This window comes from Nelumbo nucifera, chromosome 1 (genome assembly GCF_055504915.1).
Source record: "Nelumbo nucifera cultivar China Antique chromosome 1, China Antique-T2T, whole genome shotgun sequence".
NCBI classification, from domain to species: domain Eukaryota; kingdom Viridiplantae; phylum Streptophyta; class Magnoliopsida; order Proteales; family Nelumbonaceae; genus Nelumbo; species Nelumbo nucifera.
In genome coordinates this window covers 210,444,630-210,463,391 of record NC_142649.1, presented here as the reverse complement: position 1 = coordinate 210,463,391, position 18,762 = coordinate 210,444,630, and the positions used below count along the sequence as shown (strand labels likewise).

General features: G+C 39.9%; 1 protein-coding gene and 1 pseudogene across 1 annotated transcript; both read right to left on the bottom strand.

Annotated features, from left to right (window-relative positions):
* Positions 1-3,393: 3,393 nt before the first annotated feature.
* On the bottom strand, positions 3,394-4,474 carry LOC148804461 (norbelladine synthase pseudogene; annotated as a pseudogene).
* A 4,861-nt stretch (positions 4,475-9,335) lies between these two features.
* Positions 9,336-10,323, bottom strand: LOC109114309 (norbelladine synthase). Its single transcript, XM_088887319.1, has 2 exons — positions 10,041-10,323; positions 9,336-9,888 (listed from the first exon to the last, which is right to left on the bottom strand). The coding sequence occupies exons 1-2, from the start codon at positions 10,225-10,227 to the stop codon at positions 9,581-9,583; spliced, it is 495 nt and encodes a 164-aa protein (XP_088743445.1). The 5' UTR covers positions 10,228-10,323; the 3' UTR covers positions 9,336-9,580.
* Positions 10,324-18,762: the final 8,439 nt, after the last annotated feature.

The window sequence follows — 18,762 nt, the reverse complement described above, 5'->3', positions numbered from 1 at the left end:
AGACTCTGCGCCTCAAGCTTCAGAGCATCCCACTCTGCCTTGAGGCTGTCCATCTCAAGTCTCAAGGCCTCTTGTCCAACCGTAAACCCGTTCACCTCGGCCCTCAATCTGTCATTGTCTCAGGCCAGCTCGCTCTTCTCCGCCAACAACACCTCGATGAAGCTCTTCTGAGCTAAGGCATCATTCTGCAGGCGGTGGATCTGACCGTGAGCTGCCCTCAGTTCGGTATGGACTGCGCGGGATGACTTCTCAGCTTCCAAAGCCCGTCTCAAATGCCGATCAGATTGAAGGGTCAAGGCACGCACGACTGAGTTCACCTACAAAAAGGAGACTAGTCGAAAAAAAAAAGAAAGAGAAAAGAAGAGAAGAGGGTCCTTCGCAAGGAACTCACACCACCATGGTATGAGAAGCAGCTCGGGCACCGAGCTGACCGGGAGTGAGATCAGCCCATTCTGGGACCTCCTCCGGGTATGCAGCCTCCTTACTCTTTTGAAGGCTGCACTGGGGGTTCAAAATGCTTTGACCCTCCTGACTCCCCAAGCTGGATTCCGACATCTTGGCCGCATGGGTCGACTCCTCGGAAGCTTCGGCGGCAACTTCACCAGGATGAGCTCCGGTTGAAGCCTCTATAGGGCGAGCCTCGGCAGCTTCAACGGCGTCCCCAGCAGCAGTCTCGACAGGATTAGGGGTGGGCTTGGCCGCCACTTTGGGCCCCTGAGGCGCCATGTCTCACTCCAAGTCGATGACAGGTTGAGCGCCGGGGAGCTCGAGCTCTAGAGCCAGGTCCTGAGGAGGCTGAGCCTCAACAGAGGCCTGCAGGGACTCGACGTGCGCCTTCTTGGCTACGCGCTTCTTTCTCTTCATCTGGCAGAAGAGCCTCTGGCTGTCTATTTTCTCCGCCTCCATGGGACCTACAGTGAAGCTCGGCGTTAGTAACCCTGAAGTAAGTAAAGACAAACCTACCCGGGCTCAAGCCGGCCTGGATGAGCTTCTCCTCAGCTATGAAGTCCTTGTAATTCAACCCGAGCTGAGCCCACGACTGAAGTGAGTTCTTAGTCTTCCCATCGAGGGTAACACCGGGGTCATGAACGGCCACCCTCCAGTCACTAGGGAAGGGCCACCCCGTGCTGCTCAGAACTACGAAGTAGTCCCGCTTCCAGGCCGGGACTTTACTCGGGAGCTTATGCATTAATTTAAAACCCGGGTGGGGAGATAGATAATAAGCCCGCCTGTGCCCGGGGAGAGCGCTTGAAGTGCTCTTCTTTATTGCCAAGATGGTTGGCAATGGGGAAGGAGCGGTTGAAGCAGAGGGAAATGGTCCCAACCACATTCCGTATGGAATTCGGGTGAAGCTGGTCCAAGGTAATGTTAAAGTGCACCAACACCTCAACAATTAGGGGGTGAAAAGGAAGACAGAGTCCGGCGACCAGTTGCTCCCTGAAGACCACGATCTCATCGGGACCGTGCTCCCAAGGAAAGCTACCGGTAGGAAGACTATAAGAGTACTCCCCAGGAAGGTGGAACCTCTGTATGAGGTCCTGGAGTCTCTCCGGAGTCATGGTGGAAGGGCCGAACTGATCTGGCACCCGACCTTGGTGGGAGGTGGATGCTAGATGACCCGAAGCCACCCGTACGTCGGACGGCTGGGCTATAGAAGAGCCACCCTGAGCCGAGGTACCTACCTCGGGCTCATCGATAAGGCCATATACACTAGAGGACATGATAACATGGAAAGGAAAGAATGTTCAGAAAATAAAAGGAAGCTCGGGGACTCACCACAGGAAATGCAAACCGAACTAAGGGAGCAACTGAGCTAAAAACCCGAGCTAGGAACCTCAGACGCGAGCTCAACACTGACGCTGAAGACTTTGTGGCAAAGAAATGACCAAGGGTCCCCCACTATTTATAGCCACTGCATCCAGGCATTAACGGTCAAGATTGAGATGATCCAACGGCTCTCAAAGAAACTAGCTACGGGCTCCTCGAGGAGAAATCAATTTAGCGCCCAAGGGTCCCCCACTATTTATAGCCACTGCATCCAGGCATTAACGGTCAAGATTGAGATGATCCAACGGCTCTCAAAGAAACTAGCTACGGGCTCCTCGAGGAGAAATCAATTTAGCGCATTTTTTGACATCCACGAAGTCCAAATCGCGTGAAGTCCGCGCGTAAACCGAACGCGACTCAGGTTTCTCTTGATCGAGTCGGCCACTAGACCGGTCCAGCTGGACGAAGCGCACGACGAAGTGGCATGAGTACCGAAGCCAAATCCACCCGGCGCGTCATGAACTCCCCTGCACTGGGTTAGCACCGCCAGCACAGGGAGTGGGGGGCAATTGATGGAGGGTTATTTGGCCCGACCTTGTAGCACGGGTACATGTGGGCATGACCTTGCTCACGCGATGACTCAGCGTGACAGCACAGCAAGCGCAACCGCAACTCGGTGGGGAGGGCTCACCGAGTTCAGTCTGGCAACTCGGCGAGTAGCCTAACTCGCCGAAGAGCTGCCTGGCCAGCACCTCCTACTCGAGGCTGAGGCACTCCGAGCTACCTCCGAGCTCGGGGCCCCCTGACCTTTCCTAATGCCCGAGCTCCTCCCAGTGGATTTTAGGCCACTCCCAAACAGGAACACCCCGATCAGCCTCTAGATACCCCGAGGTAAAGACACCCCAGGCCAGACGGCTCGGTGTAGCTTGCCATGGTTAACTCGCCACTTGCAGGGTAGCTCGGTACAAGGTAACTCGTAGAAGAGCAGTTCGGCATATTGCAGGAAGGACTCCTGCCCGACTGCTGTACCAGACAAACCTGGAGACTGCCACCACGTCTCTCGTCAAATAGTATTGTGCCCACCACCTTTGGAAAGTGTACTACATCTGACAGGTACATACCCTACAACGACGGCCCTACGCGTTCCACCTTAGCCCTAGCTGTAACGACTGCGACAGGATGACAATGGCGGTTATACCTACCCTATCAAAGGCAGGTGGGCCTGATTCGACAGAGTTCTGTTATAAGTAGCCCAATCACAAGAGACAAAGGTTACTTCCTGATACTTGCACTATCTTCACTCTTAGCTTTCTTCCTCTCTTCACATCTTTCGCAGAACTCTAACTTAAGCATCGGAGTGTTCCCACTGGGCAAGCCCCCGGGGATTCCTCATCTCCTCCATCTCAGGTACCTTTCAGGAGCCATGCAAGTGCCAGCTAGGAGAGACTGGATTGCGCACTTGTCGTTGAGCTCAAAGGCGGTGGTGGATTGAATGATGTAGAACTCTAACTTAAGCATCGGAGTGTTCCCGCCGGGCAAGCCCCCGGGGATTCCTCATCTTGTCCATCTCAGGTACCTTTCAGGAGCCACGCAAGTGCCAGCTAGGAGTGACCAGATTGCGCACCATCACTTGTCGTCGAGCTCAAAGGCGGTGGTGGATTGAATGATGCATGAGGAGGTGTCTTTCTCTATGACTTTGAAGATAATATCGAATGAACGAAACCCAATACGAAGAAATCCTCCTTCAATCACTCGGACCAACTTCTCGCGTTCTTGATGATCAATCTTTATGAACTTCTCCTTCCATATACGTGGCTTAGGAAGCGCTGATTAGGGTTGTTCATAAGAATGCCCAACCCGACCAAACCGATCAACCCGGATCGACCCAAACCGAGTCCGCCGGGTTTTCACCAGTACCGGTCGGTTTCGGGTTGGGCAAATATATAAACCGATATATCGGGTCGGTTTTGGTTTTCTTGTGTGAAAACCAAAACCAACCCGACCCGAACCGAACTAGTTTGAGTAGTTTCCTACTTAACTATAACTAGTCTTCTACTAGAACCAGAAGGCCCATTAGGCAATTACAATTAGAATAGGCAATCTATCATAGTTTCTAACTTTATATAATCTTTTACACCAAATAGGCAACCCATTAGGCAATTACAATTAGAATTCAATTAGGTGTCCTTTTGTACAAGAGCAAAACCAAAACTGACCCAAACCGACCCAACCCGACTCAAACCGACCGGGTCGGTTTGGCCTATCAGTGGGTCGGTTTCGGTTTCCACCTCAGGTAACCCGACCAGGTCGGGTCGGTTGGGAAAACCCCAATAAACTGACCCAACCCGACCCGTGAACACCCCTAGCGCTGATCGATGAAACAATAATTATATTTAAGTATCAAATTAAATCATCATGGATTAATAAAAAATATTTCGATTCATTCATTAATTCAATAATTGGCTGGCTCGTGGTCATATAGACTGGACTACTGAATATAGCAATAAATTAAATAAAATAAAGAAGAAGAAGAAATTAGTAATGTAAGAATGTATATATATATATATATACCGTCGTTGAGTTCAATGAGAATGAGAATGACAGTGCCGACCGTTCCATCACCCTCAAGAACATCATTTCTCTTGTAAACTTCGGGCATAAGTTGGACGAAGAGTTTGGGAAGATCGAGGGAGCCATACACAGCCCACAGTTAGGGGTGGTAATTGGGTGGGTTTGGTTTGGTTTGGTTTGGTTTGGTTTGGGTTGAGTTTTAATTCAATCCGTCTAATCCATCAACCCATTAATGATTCAATTATATAAAATTAAATGGGTTGTGTTCAATCCAAACTCGCTTTAATCCAATTCAATTCATCCAAACCTATTAATCTTATATTTATGGACTTAAAAAACAAACTCTCTCTCTCTTAACAAATAAGTTGGTTGTAGCTTGGTGGTTATTGTAGTCATTATATGCATGTTATTTTTACACAAGCGGTGAAGCCATTTGACTATGTTCGGATTCCGGGTTTGATCGAACCACTTAGTTTCAAACCGGCTAGACCAATTTAAACCACTTAGGTTCAAGGGTGGTTGAACCGTTTAGATCTGAATTAATTCGATCCAATCGGACTGATTTAGTCAATGGTGGATTGACCTAGACCGGACCATATCAGGTTTGTGCACGGGTTTGGGACCAGACCAGCTGATCCGAACTGGGTCAATGTAGCTAAATCGGGTTGGTCCGGATTCGAGTAAGATCGTGTGGATATTGGTCGGATGGACGGTCTAGATCGGGCAAAGCATGTGGAGGACGAATCATCTCATCCAAAACCGTTTCGAATTCGGGTCGACCCGGATCGACTTGTATTGGGTCAGGTCGGAGTGTGTGAATATTGGTTGGACCGGACAACCCAAATCGGACAGAGCAAGTGGCACCGAACCATCCCGCCCGGGGTCTATTTCGGATTCAGGTCGACTCAGATCAGTATATACTGGATCAGGTTAGACCGCATTGAACTGGTCTGGACTCGGGTCAAGTTGATTTGTATTTATGTGAGGTGAAGTGTATTGATTCAAGACAAAACTAAATTTAATCAACTATTAATAAAAAACTAATGCATTAATTATAAATTATTTAATTCAAATAAAGAAAAATAAAAAAAAAAACTAAAAAATTAATACTTATGTCTATAATGATTAACCCAACGGTTATCTACAACCCAACCCAACCCATTTAAACGGGTGGATTAGATAATGGATTGATCACACAACCCGCCAAGTAAATAGGCGGGTTGGATGGATTGGACAGGTTCAACGGGTTCGGTTAAAAATTGCCACCCCTAGCCCACATTATCCATTTCATTTACTTGGCCGATGGGCGGCCTTGTTACTTATTCACTGGCCTCATCCATTTCATTATCCAAATTAAATACAGGTATCTTCCTCATGCACGCATGGCGGCTACTATGAAAGAAAGTTAAAATATAACAATAAAAGAAAGCCAAAAGAAGGTGGAGCAGCCACTAAATTTAAATCTGGAGATTAATGAATGATGGCCATTGTGCAGATTTAATTAATATAATAAAAGGTAACGGACACAAGTATCATCATTTTTTTTTTTTTATAATTATATCCTGCTGGCTTGCAGGTATAACTATGACCGGCCTGCTGGCCGCTGGCTGCTGTGCAGTTTATTAATGCAGACTTCAAGTAAAATAGAGTTGGCGATCCATTTGCCGATTAGGTAGACTTTAATTTTGACCGTCTATTTTTTTGGACTCCATTTGGCGGAGAAGCCACTTCTGGGAAAGCATTTTTTCTAAAAGTTCTTTTTTTTTAGTGTTTGGTTGATCATCAACTTTCTTTTATTTTGTTCAAGATAGCTTCTTGTGATCATAAAAGCTAAAATAGAATTATTATTTTTTTATGTTTTTAACTGTTTTTTTCTATACAGAAAATTATTTTAAGTTTATTTTAGTAAACAGTTTTTTGATTGGCTTTGTGTGAAGAATTGAAAGAAAAACTTTCATTGAAAGCAAAGCCGCACAAATAAGTTTTCTTCTTGAAACGAATAGTTAGGCGTCAATGCCCAATTCAAGAAAGACTTAACCTAATTCTGTTTTCCAAATTAAATTAGAACTGCAACCCTAAAACATTTGAGACTTGCCACATAAATAGTGGATCTTTTTTTTTTTTTTTTTGAAAAAGGTTAGGCATTTTTTATTCCAGAGAAAGGAAAAAGAGTATACAAGAGGTATACAAAAGTAAAGGTGTAAATCAGGTTGTGCCACCCACGGCCCTGCCCCGGCACGATGGCACACATGTTGTGCGAGGCCCGACTTGATGGTCCATGCTGTATTGGGCCTAGGGTTCTAGGTCCACGGGCTGGTATGGCCAAGCATGCGGCATGACTTGCGGGCCCGTAGCGGGCCATGCTCTGCCCGTCTAATGAACTAGCCATTAGGGGGGTCCCCCAATGGCTAGTTTCAGCTTTTTTTTTAGGTTTTTTACTGAAATACCCCCAATTCCCCAATATAAACAATTATATAAGGGGTATTTATGTATTTTGGTTTGGGGGAAGAAAGGATAGAAATGCCCCCTAGTAGCTATATAATAGCTAGTTTGGCGGGCGTTTTGAGTAAAGTGATAAATAACTTTATAATGACCAAAATACCCCTCCCAACAACTAAAACACAATTAGTTTTCAGGGTATTTTAGGCAATTGAATTATTTTTAATTCCTATAAATAGCTCTATCATCCACCATCTCATCACACTAATTCAATAATTCTCTTAATCTCTTCTCTAGCTCTCATACACTCTCATACACTCTCAAGTCTCTACCTCTCAATGTCCCACACATTCTTTGACTCTCCAATTCTCAACTTTATTGAAGTTTCAAGAAGAAGGCTTGCTCAATAGATCAAATATCTCAACTCTCAAGTTAGCAATTTGGGAGGCTTGGACTCTTGGAGTTGAAAGGCTTCAACTGTTGAAATCAAGTTCGGATTTCGAACCAACAATTTGGGTAAGTGCAATTAAATTAATTTTTATTTTTTTAGAATTTTAAAAAATGGCTGGCTCCACCCAAAATCGATTCCCCAACATGTTCAATGTCGACAATATTTAGTCATAGTATGATAGTATTAGCACTGATATGGATGCTATTGATATTGATGGAAGATACACCCCTAGTACTGATACTTGAGGAAAGAAAAAGAAGACTACTAAGTTGATTAGCCCGGTTTGAAATATATTTAAAATAAAGGAGGTTCAGGAGAAGTGAAAAGTGTTGTTTGCAAAAAATGTAGGAAAGACCTTAGTTTTTGTAGTAAGGGTGGTACTAGCCATTTGGGTAGACATTTGCTCTCCCATGAGAAAGAAGAAGAAGAAGAAAGGAGAGAAACAATACAAACACAAATTGGGCAGGGGGGTTGGTACTTTTAATTTAAATATTCTCAAGAAGAAATGAGGCAAGAATTAGAAAAATACATTGTACAGGCTGAACAACCATTTTTGTTAACAGAAGATACTAAACTTGAAAAATGGTTACGTAATTTTGTAGATCCCCAATTTAAAAAAGTTTCTAGGAATACTATTAGATCAAATGCTTTAAAAATTTGTTATTCATATAAACAAAATTTAATTTATATGTTATCAAATCTTAATTCTAAAGTTGTAATTACTTCTAATATTTGGATTTCTTAATTTAACCTAATTTATATTTGTGTTACCAGACATTTTATTGATAAAAATTGGCTTTTATGTAAAAGAATTTTAAGTTTTAATAGGCTTGAATGGCCACATATTGGTCCAGCTATGTCTACAAGTATTTTAAATACTTTACAATCTTATGGAATTGACAATAAATTATTTTCTATTAGTTTTGCTAATGCTAAGAATAATGAATTAACAATAAATATTTTAAAATCTCAATTAAAACTATGTTTAAATGGTAAATTGTTTAATATCAGATGTATATGTTACAACTTAAGTTTATGTATTCAGGAAGCTTTAAATATTATTTATACTCATATTTTTTAAATTAGAAATTATATTATATACATTAAAAGTTATGGAGCAAGAAAACAAGAATTTAATATAGAAAGAATCCACAAATTAAAAGCATTGTTGAAATAACGGAAAAAAAATTTAAGAAATATTGGGAGAACATTTCTCCTCTTTATTAGATCCTAGGATTAGAAAATATGGTTTAGATATTTTACTTGAAACATATTGTGAAAATATGAATATTGAAATTAGAAATAAAAAAGAGAAATTAATAGTTTATTATTTGAAGTCACATAGAATAATAAAAATTGTACAACTTGTACAACTGCATCTTCCACTTCTAAACTTGAGTTCACTTCTGGTAGAGCAATTACACAATTTGAGTATACTAGTGCAATCGAAAGTCTGATATGTACAACGTACTAGACATAATATTGCATTTGCGGTAAGTAAATTTAGTCGGTTTACAAGTAATCCCGGTATAGAGCATTGGAAGACAATTGAGAGAGTTCTTGAGTACCTCAAAAGAACCTTGGTACTTGGCTTATTCTACTATGATTATCCAACTGTACTAGAAGGGTACACTGATGCAAGTTAGACTACCGGTAATGGAGATAACAAGTCCACCTCTAGATGGATTTTCGTCTTTAGTGGGTGTGCGATCTCTTGGGCATCCAAGAGACAAACTTGTATATCTCAGTCGACATGGAATCTGAATTCATAACTTTGGCGGCTATTGAAAAAGAGGTTAAATAGATTAAAAATTTATTAATGGATATAAAACTTTGGCCTAGTCCTATGCCTCCAATTTCCATTTACTGTGATAGTGAAGTAACTTTATCAAAAACTTATAATGGTACCTAAGATGGTAAATCTAGACATACAAGTATGTCAAATGATAAAATATAATGGTACTCATTTTGTTTGGCTTTTCTACTTGTTTATTTTCCTAACTATAATAGAGCATGCAGCTGGCTTTCAAACATGCATAACGAATTATTGAATTACATTTATATTTTAGACAAATAGATTAAAACTTGCAACCACACAAGAACGGCATTGGCATCAAAATCAAAGTATCATTTTATGTAAAGCGACATGTGGATACAAACATCTGACAGACACAGACCCGAGAACTACTCGATCAACACGTACAGAGGAGAACACAAACTTTTGACGGACACAGACTCGAAAACCGCTCAACAGAGAGGAGTAGATCTAATAGAGGAATTATTAACTGTTTCTAAGAAATGAAGAAATAAATTACAGGAATCAAGAATCATAAAATTCCGCCAATAAATAGATTAGTTGTTGTCGCCCTTGGATTTGGATTTGTTCTGTATGACATAGTTTGAAATTGCTTTGGCCACCCACCACAAAGTACCAGCGGTAATACGGTTGGCGTTGTCTTCAAACTTGTCGTCGAGCTCAAAGGCAGTGGTGGATTGAATGATGCATGAGGAGGCGTCTTTCTCTATGACTTTGAAAATAATATCGAAAGAACGAAACCCAATATCAAGAAATCCTCCTTCAATCACTCGGACCAACTTCTCGCGTTCTTGATGATCAATCTTTATGAACTTCTCCTTCCATATACGTGGCTCTGGAAGCGCTGAATGAAACAGTAATTATATTTAAGTATCAAATTAAACCATCATGGGTTAATAAGAAATATTTCAATTCATTCATTAATGCAATAAATAAAATGATGAAAAGAAGAAGAAATTAAAGGGTAATGCAAGAATATATATATATATATATTACCGTCGTCGAGTTCAATGAGAATGACAGTGCCGACCGTTCCATCACCCTCAAGAACATCATTTCTCTTGTAAACTTGGGGCATAAGTTGGACGAAGAGTTTGGGCAGATCGGGCGAGCCATACACAGCCCACACATCATCTGCAGGCACCCCTACTTCCATCTCGTTAGTTACACGCGCAGTCATCATTTTGTTAATTCAAAATTGATGCAAACAAACAAATTAAAAGCTAAGCTCTTCGAACAATTTTTGGATGTAAGGTGTGTTTGATTGATCTATATCTAGTAGCCTTTTTATATATTTACTCCAGGTATGGTATGTAGAGATCGATCTTCGTCTTTGTTTAATTTTGACTTGTATTTTGATATCTTTCTTGTACAGCATTAACTTTCGGAAGCTTCGACGATTCTCTGCATGCATGTCTACCAAAGTTTGAATTGTGCTAGCTCCCACCATGCAATAACTTGGCAACTCTCAAGCACGTTTTGGATAAGCCTTAGCCGACGGATTCGTTTGACTACTTTGCTCTCATTGATTTAATGATAATGAAATTACCAAAAAGTCCAAAAGTATAGGTAGGTTTGTGATAGCGTGTGGATGCGGCGATAACAACAAAGGAGAGCCAGCCAGAGGACTTGAATTGAGAATAGGAATACATGACATGAATTGTTCAATTTCCAACCAAATAAGGACGTCAATGAATGATGACCTGTTCTGTACTGGCTGGCTGCATCACCAACTATGTTTTTGATATGGCTAAGGCCATGATGGAATTTGATCCAGGTCTCTATTACAATGAACATGTTACATCACCAACTAAACCAGTTGGCACCTTCATGCATTTAATTTTAAGTTGAATAAATTGAGTTATTAATGCTGCCTTTCCCCTTCATGAATGATAATTACAAAAAAGTTATCTGCTGTAAATAAGAAATATGCATCCATATAAAAAAAATGTCAACCTCCTAAGAAAGGTTCAATTGATGTTATTGTCTAATTCCACCCCATTATTATGATTCTTGTTGATGTTCCTGATCTTCCCCACCCTTCTTGTTGGCTTCATATGTTTGATCATTCTCAATTATCCATTCATTTCCTTCTATAAATGATGTTTGGTTAGAAATATGTAAAATTTAAGATTTAGTAGTAAGGTCTCTTTCTAGTTAAAAATGTCTTAGTTATTGCCTTTGTAATCAAAGCCTAAATGTTTTGTCATTAATAAAGTTCTTTTATGTACTCAAATACTTTATTCTGAACAGCATTATAGGATGATTAATTTCATGCAACATTTATCAGATTACTTGATGGTGGCTTAAGCTTAGTTCTAATTGTTGGACAGTTTTGTATGTCCTTAGCTCCAATCAATTTTGATTTACTTTTGAGGACAGACACAAAAATGTTCAAAATACCAAAGCATGCACTTATTATTGAGGATGGATTTTACAAATATATATATATATATATATATAAACTTTATGAACAAAAAGGTTACAGGTAGACCTTTGAGTGATTGATATGAAGGGAAAATTGGGAAAATAAATCAATTTCTAAAATGAGATTGGAAGGATTTGGGATAGCAATTGATGTGAAGAGAAAATTGGAATATTAAACATTTTGTAAAAAGTACTTACATGGGTATTTTTGACAATTTCATGTCTCTTGTTAGAGGATTCTAATAGGGGATATACTTGCAACTATGTTAGAAAGTTACAGGGGAGGTGATTGCAATTACCAAACAAAAAATTTACCTTTTTTTTTAATTAGTTGTGCTAAGCATTTGATTAATAGATTTCCGAAAAAAAAATTATCCATTTTCTATATACGATACATTACAATCACCCATTTCAATTCTTATTTGTTTTTATGGACCGACACTATTCACTCTAATTTGAGGGATGTGCTTAAATTTACAAATGTGGGATTAGGATGTTGATAGGTAGGGATGATCATTTATGATCAGCCTGACCTTCTTGGCTTGCAAATTCTTGGGCCAAGGAAGTCAAATTTCTCTCAAGCTTGGTCTAGATCAGACTCATATCAAGCATGCACATAATACATGCTGGGCTCAGGCCAACTAAGCCCTATGTCCGACAAACCTAACCCATCCCAGAAGTTATATGTATATTTATAATATATACTATAATATATCTATAATGTCTATTTATTTGTATAGTATTTTAATGTTTTGTGGTAATTGTATAGTATCTTTCATATATGGCATAGTATTTTACCGAATATATATATTATAATATATTAATATAAACAAAATAAACTTAAATATATTTTTTTCAATTTCTTGAAGCTTATTTTTTGTAATTAGATTATAAAATTAAGCTAAAACTTTATTTGTTTTAAAATACAAATCCTGTATATTCATGTTTTATTAGTCCTAGGTAGGCCTAGGTCCTGGGCCAAGGACCAAAATCGAACATGTTTTATTAGGCCTAGGTAGGCCTCAAGGCTATTAACTACTTGTAGAAAACCTAACCTGACTCATGATCATCACTATTGGTGGGTTGTGTAGGATAATTTGATCCAAACCTAATTAAGTCATTTTTCTTCTTTTATTAGTGTATTCAACAAATATAAAAGAAACACTACAAAGGATCACTAAAGGGCTTTTAAAAAGTCTTAAGATACTTGTAAAGAACTAAAAACTCCATCCACATCCAAGGTTTTAAAAACCGACCTGGAAACGGAACCGTTCTGGCCACTGGTTTCCGGGTCAGCGGTTTGACCGTTCGGATCAAATGGTTCGAACGGTTTAAATATTGTAACTGGTGATATGTCATCTTACTCATTTGACGGGAATATTAGGGTAAGATGCATATAAATACAAGAGAAAAAAGGTTTGATTGTTTGAGAATGAGAGAGATGTGAGACGCTCTCGATGGCTGACAGAGTTTAGAAGAGAGAGAGAGAGAGAGAGAGAGAAGAAGAAGAAGAAGAAGAAGAAGAAGGAGAAGAAGATGAAGAAGAAGAAGAAGAAGGAAGAGGAGGAGGAGGAGGTCACTTGGAGGATGTAGTGGCGACAACGACGACGATGGTGACAGCGATGGCGAACTACAACGACAATAGCGGCGGCAATGAAAGTAGATCTGAGATTTTTGTTAGTCTCAGATTTCACTCTCTCTCTCTCTCTCTCTCTCTCTCAAATCTGTCATCTAGACTCTAAACTACTCTCCCAGATCTCTAAATGTGAGATCTCTCAAATCTTTTTCACTGTCTCACACATCCCTCAACTGATCTCTCTCTCTAGTAGATCTCAAATCTGAGAGACCTTCTTCTCTTTTCATTCTTGCTCTAGCTTGTCAAAGTAATAAAGTACAAGCCGTTCTCCAGGTTGAATAGTTCAAAAATCAAACCATCCGATTCAATGGTTCGTAGACTAATTCAACGATTTTTTACCAAAGACTGGGTTTGGGGTAAAACGGAACCGGTCGCCTGAATGGTTTCCAGTCCGAATGGTCCGACTGTCTGGGTTAACGACGGTTCGAAAACATTGTCTACATCATAATAGATTTGAGTCCCTTGGGGTAATTATGAATGAAGATTTAGGGTCTATTTGGCAAGTTCTTTTAGAAGATCTTTCGAGCTTTTCCAAGATTGCTATACCACAAGATGGTCTTTTTCTATTTGACAATGAAAGATGGGAAACCAAAAAGTCTCATGTCCCATAAAGCTTGAGGAAGCCCAAAATGGCTGAAAATCAAGGAGCTTCAAATTGAATCTTTTGGTCTTTATGCACTTAAAATCTTTCGTTTAACAATTTGGTAGACTATGATTGACTAGGATACTTACTAGATAGTCTTGATCTTTTAATACACATGTCTTTAATATTATATATTAGTGATATCTTTAATTTCAATAAAGAATTCATGCATTACTCGAAATAGCTGATGGGTATTTAAGTCTTTTTGTCTTCTAACTGACGGTGAATTAACGTCAGGTAATAAATTGTCACAAAATGAAAGTTTGGGTACTAGATTGTCTCATTTTAAAGTTCAGGTACTAAATTGGCACTTGGCCTAAAGTACAGGGTATACTATGGGAATTTTCCCATATATTTATTCATGCTTTTTTATTTTTTAGATAAATAAGACAATGATGATTTTAATCACAAAAAGTCATTAAGAGGACAATTTTGTCCATCTAAACAACTTTCCCTCTCTAAAAATTTTTATGAAATTTAAAAATACTGTTAAATGTAATTTAGACTATTAGAGGTGGGTATACCGTTTACACAATTAGATTGTGTCTAAATCATGATTGTGCAGTACATGAGATAATAATTTCAAAGAAAAATAATCACTCTTGATAATCAATACCAAACATTATCAAAGATGATTTTTAAATTATCGTCTGCCATAGAGGAAAATGATACAAATAACCAAAATTGGTGACTTTTGAGAAATCACTGATTCCAGTAATCACCGGTTTTTGAAAAATCTGGTGAGTGGAATTGATGATCTTAGATGCCAAACATCACTTAAAACAAATTAAAAAGTGCAAGCACGAAAGACTTTTGAGAAATCACTGATTCCAGTAATCACCGTTTTTGAAAAATCTCGTGAGTGGAATTGATGATCTTAAATGCCAAACATCACTTAAAACAAATTAAAAAGTGCAAGCACGAAAGAACGGCATTGGCATCAAAATCAAAGTACTATTTTATGTAAATGGCAACGTCTGGACACAAACTTTGACAGGCACAGACCCGAGAACTACTCGATCAACACATAGGATAGGAGAAAACAAACTTTGACAGACACAGACTCGAGAACTACCCAACAGAGAGGAGTAGATGTAAGAGAGGAATTATAAACTGTTTCTAAGAAATGAAGAAACAACAGGAATCAAGAATCATAAAATTCCGCCAATAAATAGATTAGTTGTTTCCACTCTCGGGTTTGGGTTTGCTCTGTATGACAGTTTGAAATTGCTTTGGCCACCCACCACAAAGTACCAGCGGTAATACGGTTAGCGTTGTCTTCAAACTTGTCGTCGAGCTCAAAGAAGGTGGTGGATTGAAAGATGCATGAGGAGGCATCTTTCTCTATGACTTAGAAGATAATATCGAATGAACGAAACCCAATATCAAGAAGTCCTCCTTCAATCACTCGGACCAACTTCTCGCTTTCTTGATGGTCAATCTTTATGAACTTCTCCTTCCATATACATGGCTCAGGAAGCGTTGATCGATGAAACAGTAATTTAAGTGTCAAATTAATTAACCATCATGGATTAATAAGAAATATTTCAATTCATTCATTAATGCAATAATTGGCTGGCTCGTGGTCATATAGACTCGACTACTCAATATAGCAATAAATTAAATAAAGAAGAATGCAGATATACAAAAGTAGAGGCGTAAATCAGGCCGTGCCACCCGCGGTCCAGAATGACCCGAGCCGAATTTGGGCCGGCTTTGCACGATGGCACACGGGCTGTGCTACGCCTGACTTGATGGTCCAGACCATATTGGGCCTAGGGTTCTAGGTCCACGGGCCAGTTTGGCCCATCATGCGGCATGGCCTGCGAGCTCGTAGCGGGCTGTGGTCAGCCCGTCTAATGAACTAGCCATTAGGGGGGTCCCCAATGGCTAGTTTGAGCTTTTTTTAGGTTTTTTACTGAAATACCCCCAAGTCCCCAATATAAACAACTATATAGGGGGTATTTATGTATTTTGTTTTGGGGGGAGAAAGGACACAAATGCCCCCCAATAGCTATATAATAGCTAGTTTGGGGGATGTTTTGAGTAAAGTGATAAATAACTTTATAAAGACCAAAATACCCCTCCCAACAACTAAAAAGTAGCTAGTTTTTAGGGTATTTTTGGCAACTGAATTATTTTCAATTCCTATAAATAGTTCTATCATCCACCATTCTCATCACACAAATTCAATAATTCTCTTAATCTCTTCTCTCATTCTCATACACTTTCAAGTCTCAATCTCTCAATGTCCCATACATTCTTTGATTCTCCAATTCTCAGCTTTATTGAAGTTTCAAGAAGAAGGTTTGCTCAACAGCTCAAATATCTCAACTCTCAAGTTAGCAATTTGGGATGCTTGGGCTCTTGAAGTTGAAAGGCTTCAACTGTTGAAATCAAGTTCAGATTTCGAACCAACAATTTTGGTAGGTGCAATTAAATTAATTTTTAATTTTTTAGAATTTAAAAAAATGGTTGGATCCTCCCAAAATCGATTCCCCAACATGTTCAATGCCAACGATATTTAGTCGTAGAATAGTAATATTAGCACTGATATGGACGCTATTGATATTGATGGAACTTCCACCCCTAGTACTAATACTTGGGGAAAGAAAAAGAAGGCTACTAAGTTGATTAGCCCGGTTTGAAATATATTTAAAAGAAAGGAGGTTCAGGGGAAGTGAAAAGTGTTGTTTGCAAAAAATGTAGGAAAGACCTTAGTTTTTGTAGTAAGGGTTGTACTAGCCATTTGGGTAGACATTTGCTCACTCATGAGAAAGAAGAAGAAGAAGAAAGGAGAGAAACAATACAAACACAAATTGGGCGGGGGGGTGGAACTTTTAATTTAAATGTTCTCAAGAAAAAACGAGGCAAGAATTATAAAAATACATGGTACATGCTGAACAACAAATTTTGTTAGCTGAAGATACTAAACTTGAAAAATGGTTACGTAATTCTATAAATCCACAATTTAAAAAAAGTTTCTAAGAAGACTATTAGATCAAATGCTTTACAAATTTGTTATTCATATAAACAAAATTTAATTTATATGTTATTAGATGAACCTACAATTTATCTATATTTTATGAGGTTTTTGCATGAAATTTTATGCCGGTTTAATTAGATTTTGCCCTATTTTAGCTTGATTGCAAGAAAGATTTCAGGGGCAGCCAACTCAAGAAAAAGAAGGCAAAAGCAAGAAAAGAAAGCCCAAAATTTATCAAGTTCAGCCCAGCCCAGCCTTGAGAGCAAGGGAGTTTCATTCGGTCCAAGTAGTGCAAGCTAACTTTTTGGAAAACCCAAGGGAAGAAGGCTACCAAGAAGGAAATTTCGGCCCAACCCATTTTCAGCCCAAAGAACAGCCTAAAGTGCAGCTTACATGTGCTCAAAAGCAAGCTATGTTGTAGCCCAAATAGCAGCCCAAAGGGAGCTAGGGGTGGCAACTCCTAGAAGTTTCTTGAAGAGAAGGAGGGAGCACTCTAGAAGGTTCATGAGGGGTGTAATACACCCAATTCTAGAAACTTCAAGAAGAGGCAAGACCTTCCTTGAAAGCCTATATAAGGAGGCCTCTAGAGGGGGAAAAAGGGTCCAAACATCTGATTTCAAATTCTCCTAGAGCTCTTGTTCTAAGAGAGAAGAAGAGAGAGAGATAGGCGCAAGAGAGGAGAAGAGATGAGGAACAAGCAGCTTCAAGAGAAGAAGAAGCTGAATTCGAAAGGGGAGAAAGCAATTGGAGATCAAGGTTTCATCCTCACTTGATTTTTGCACAATTTGGTAATCGAATTCAGCTAAGATTTATGTAATTTCTCCATCAAATTTTCTTTTCTTGCTGTAATCAAAGCATGATTTATGTAAATTCAATTCTGTAATTTGTTTTCTAAGTTCATTCGAGTAAAGTAGATTCAATCTTGAAATTTCTTGTTTGGAATTTTAATTGTGGATTGACAAAATGTTCCTTTCAGGCACGAAGTCACTCTTTCCAAGAAGATGTCTCCCAAGACTTATGAGGAGATTGATGGCATGAAAGACGTTCCCTATGCCTCTGCCATAGGGAGCATCATGTATGTCATGCTGTGCACTCGTCCTGACATTGCTCAGGCAGTGAGTGTAGTAAGCAGATTTCAGGCCAACCCAGGGCAGGAGCATTGGACTGCTGTGAAAAACGTACTTAAGTACCTTCGAAGGACAAAAGAGTTTTGTCTGGTGTTTGACGGTAGCTCACTACAGATCCAGGGGTTTACAGATGCCGATTTCCAGTCAGACCCAGATGATAGAAAGTCTACATCTGGATATGTTTTCATGATAGGATCGTGTGCTGTTTGCTGGAAAAGCAGCAAACAGGGGTCCACTGCAGACTCCACGACCGAGGCCGAATACATTGCCGCAAGTGAGGCTGCCAAAGAAGCAGTGTGGATGAAGAAGTTCGTTCACGAGTTGGGAGTTGTTCCGTCCAGCACATCACCCATCCCATTGTTGTGTGACAACAATGGAGCCATTGCTCAGGCTAAGGAACCACGAGTCCACTCGAAGTCGAAGCACATCGAGAGGAAGTACCAGGTACTGCGGGAGATTGTTGGTGGAGGGGATGTCCTAATTCTGAAGGTAGTGTCAGCGAAAAATGTAGCAGACTCATTGACAAAGCGACTATCACAGAAAGTGTTTGAGAAACACGTGGAAAGCATGGGACTCCGGCTAGTACCTGATTGGACCTAAGTGCAAGTGGGAGCTGTTAGACAGTTTTGTATGCCCTTGGCTTCAATCAGAATGATGTACTTTATGAGTTTATTGTAAATGAATAAAAGTGCATATTTGATTCATGTTCCCTTGGTATGTTTCTGTGTAATACCCTTAAACTGGACACTTAATGAGACTCGTGTTAGTTTAGAATGTTCACAGCCAGTGGGTCGGTCTGGGGAGACCTATCCTGACAAGGCTAACACTGTGGTGCCACCAAGTCGGTTGGGGTGGCCTGTCTCAGCTGCCAGGGTGGGACCCTAAGCACACACAGTGTA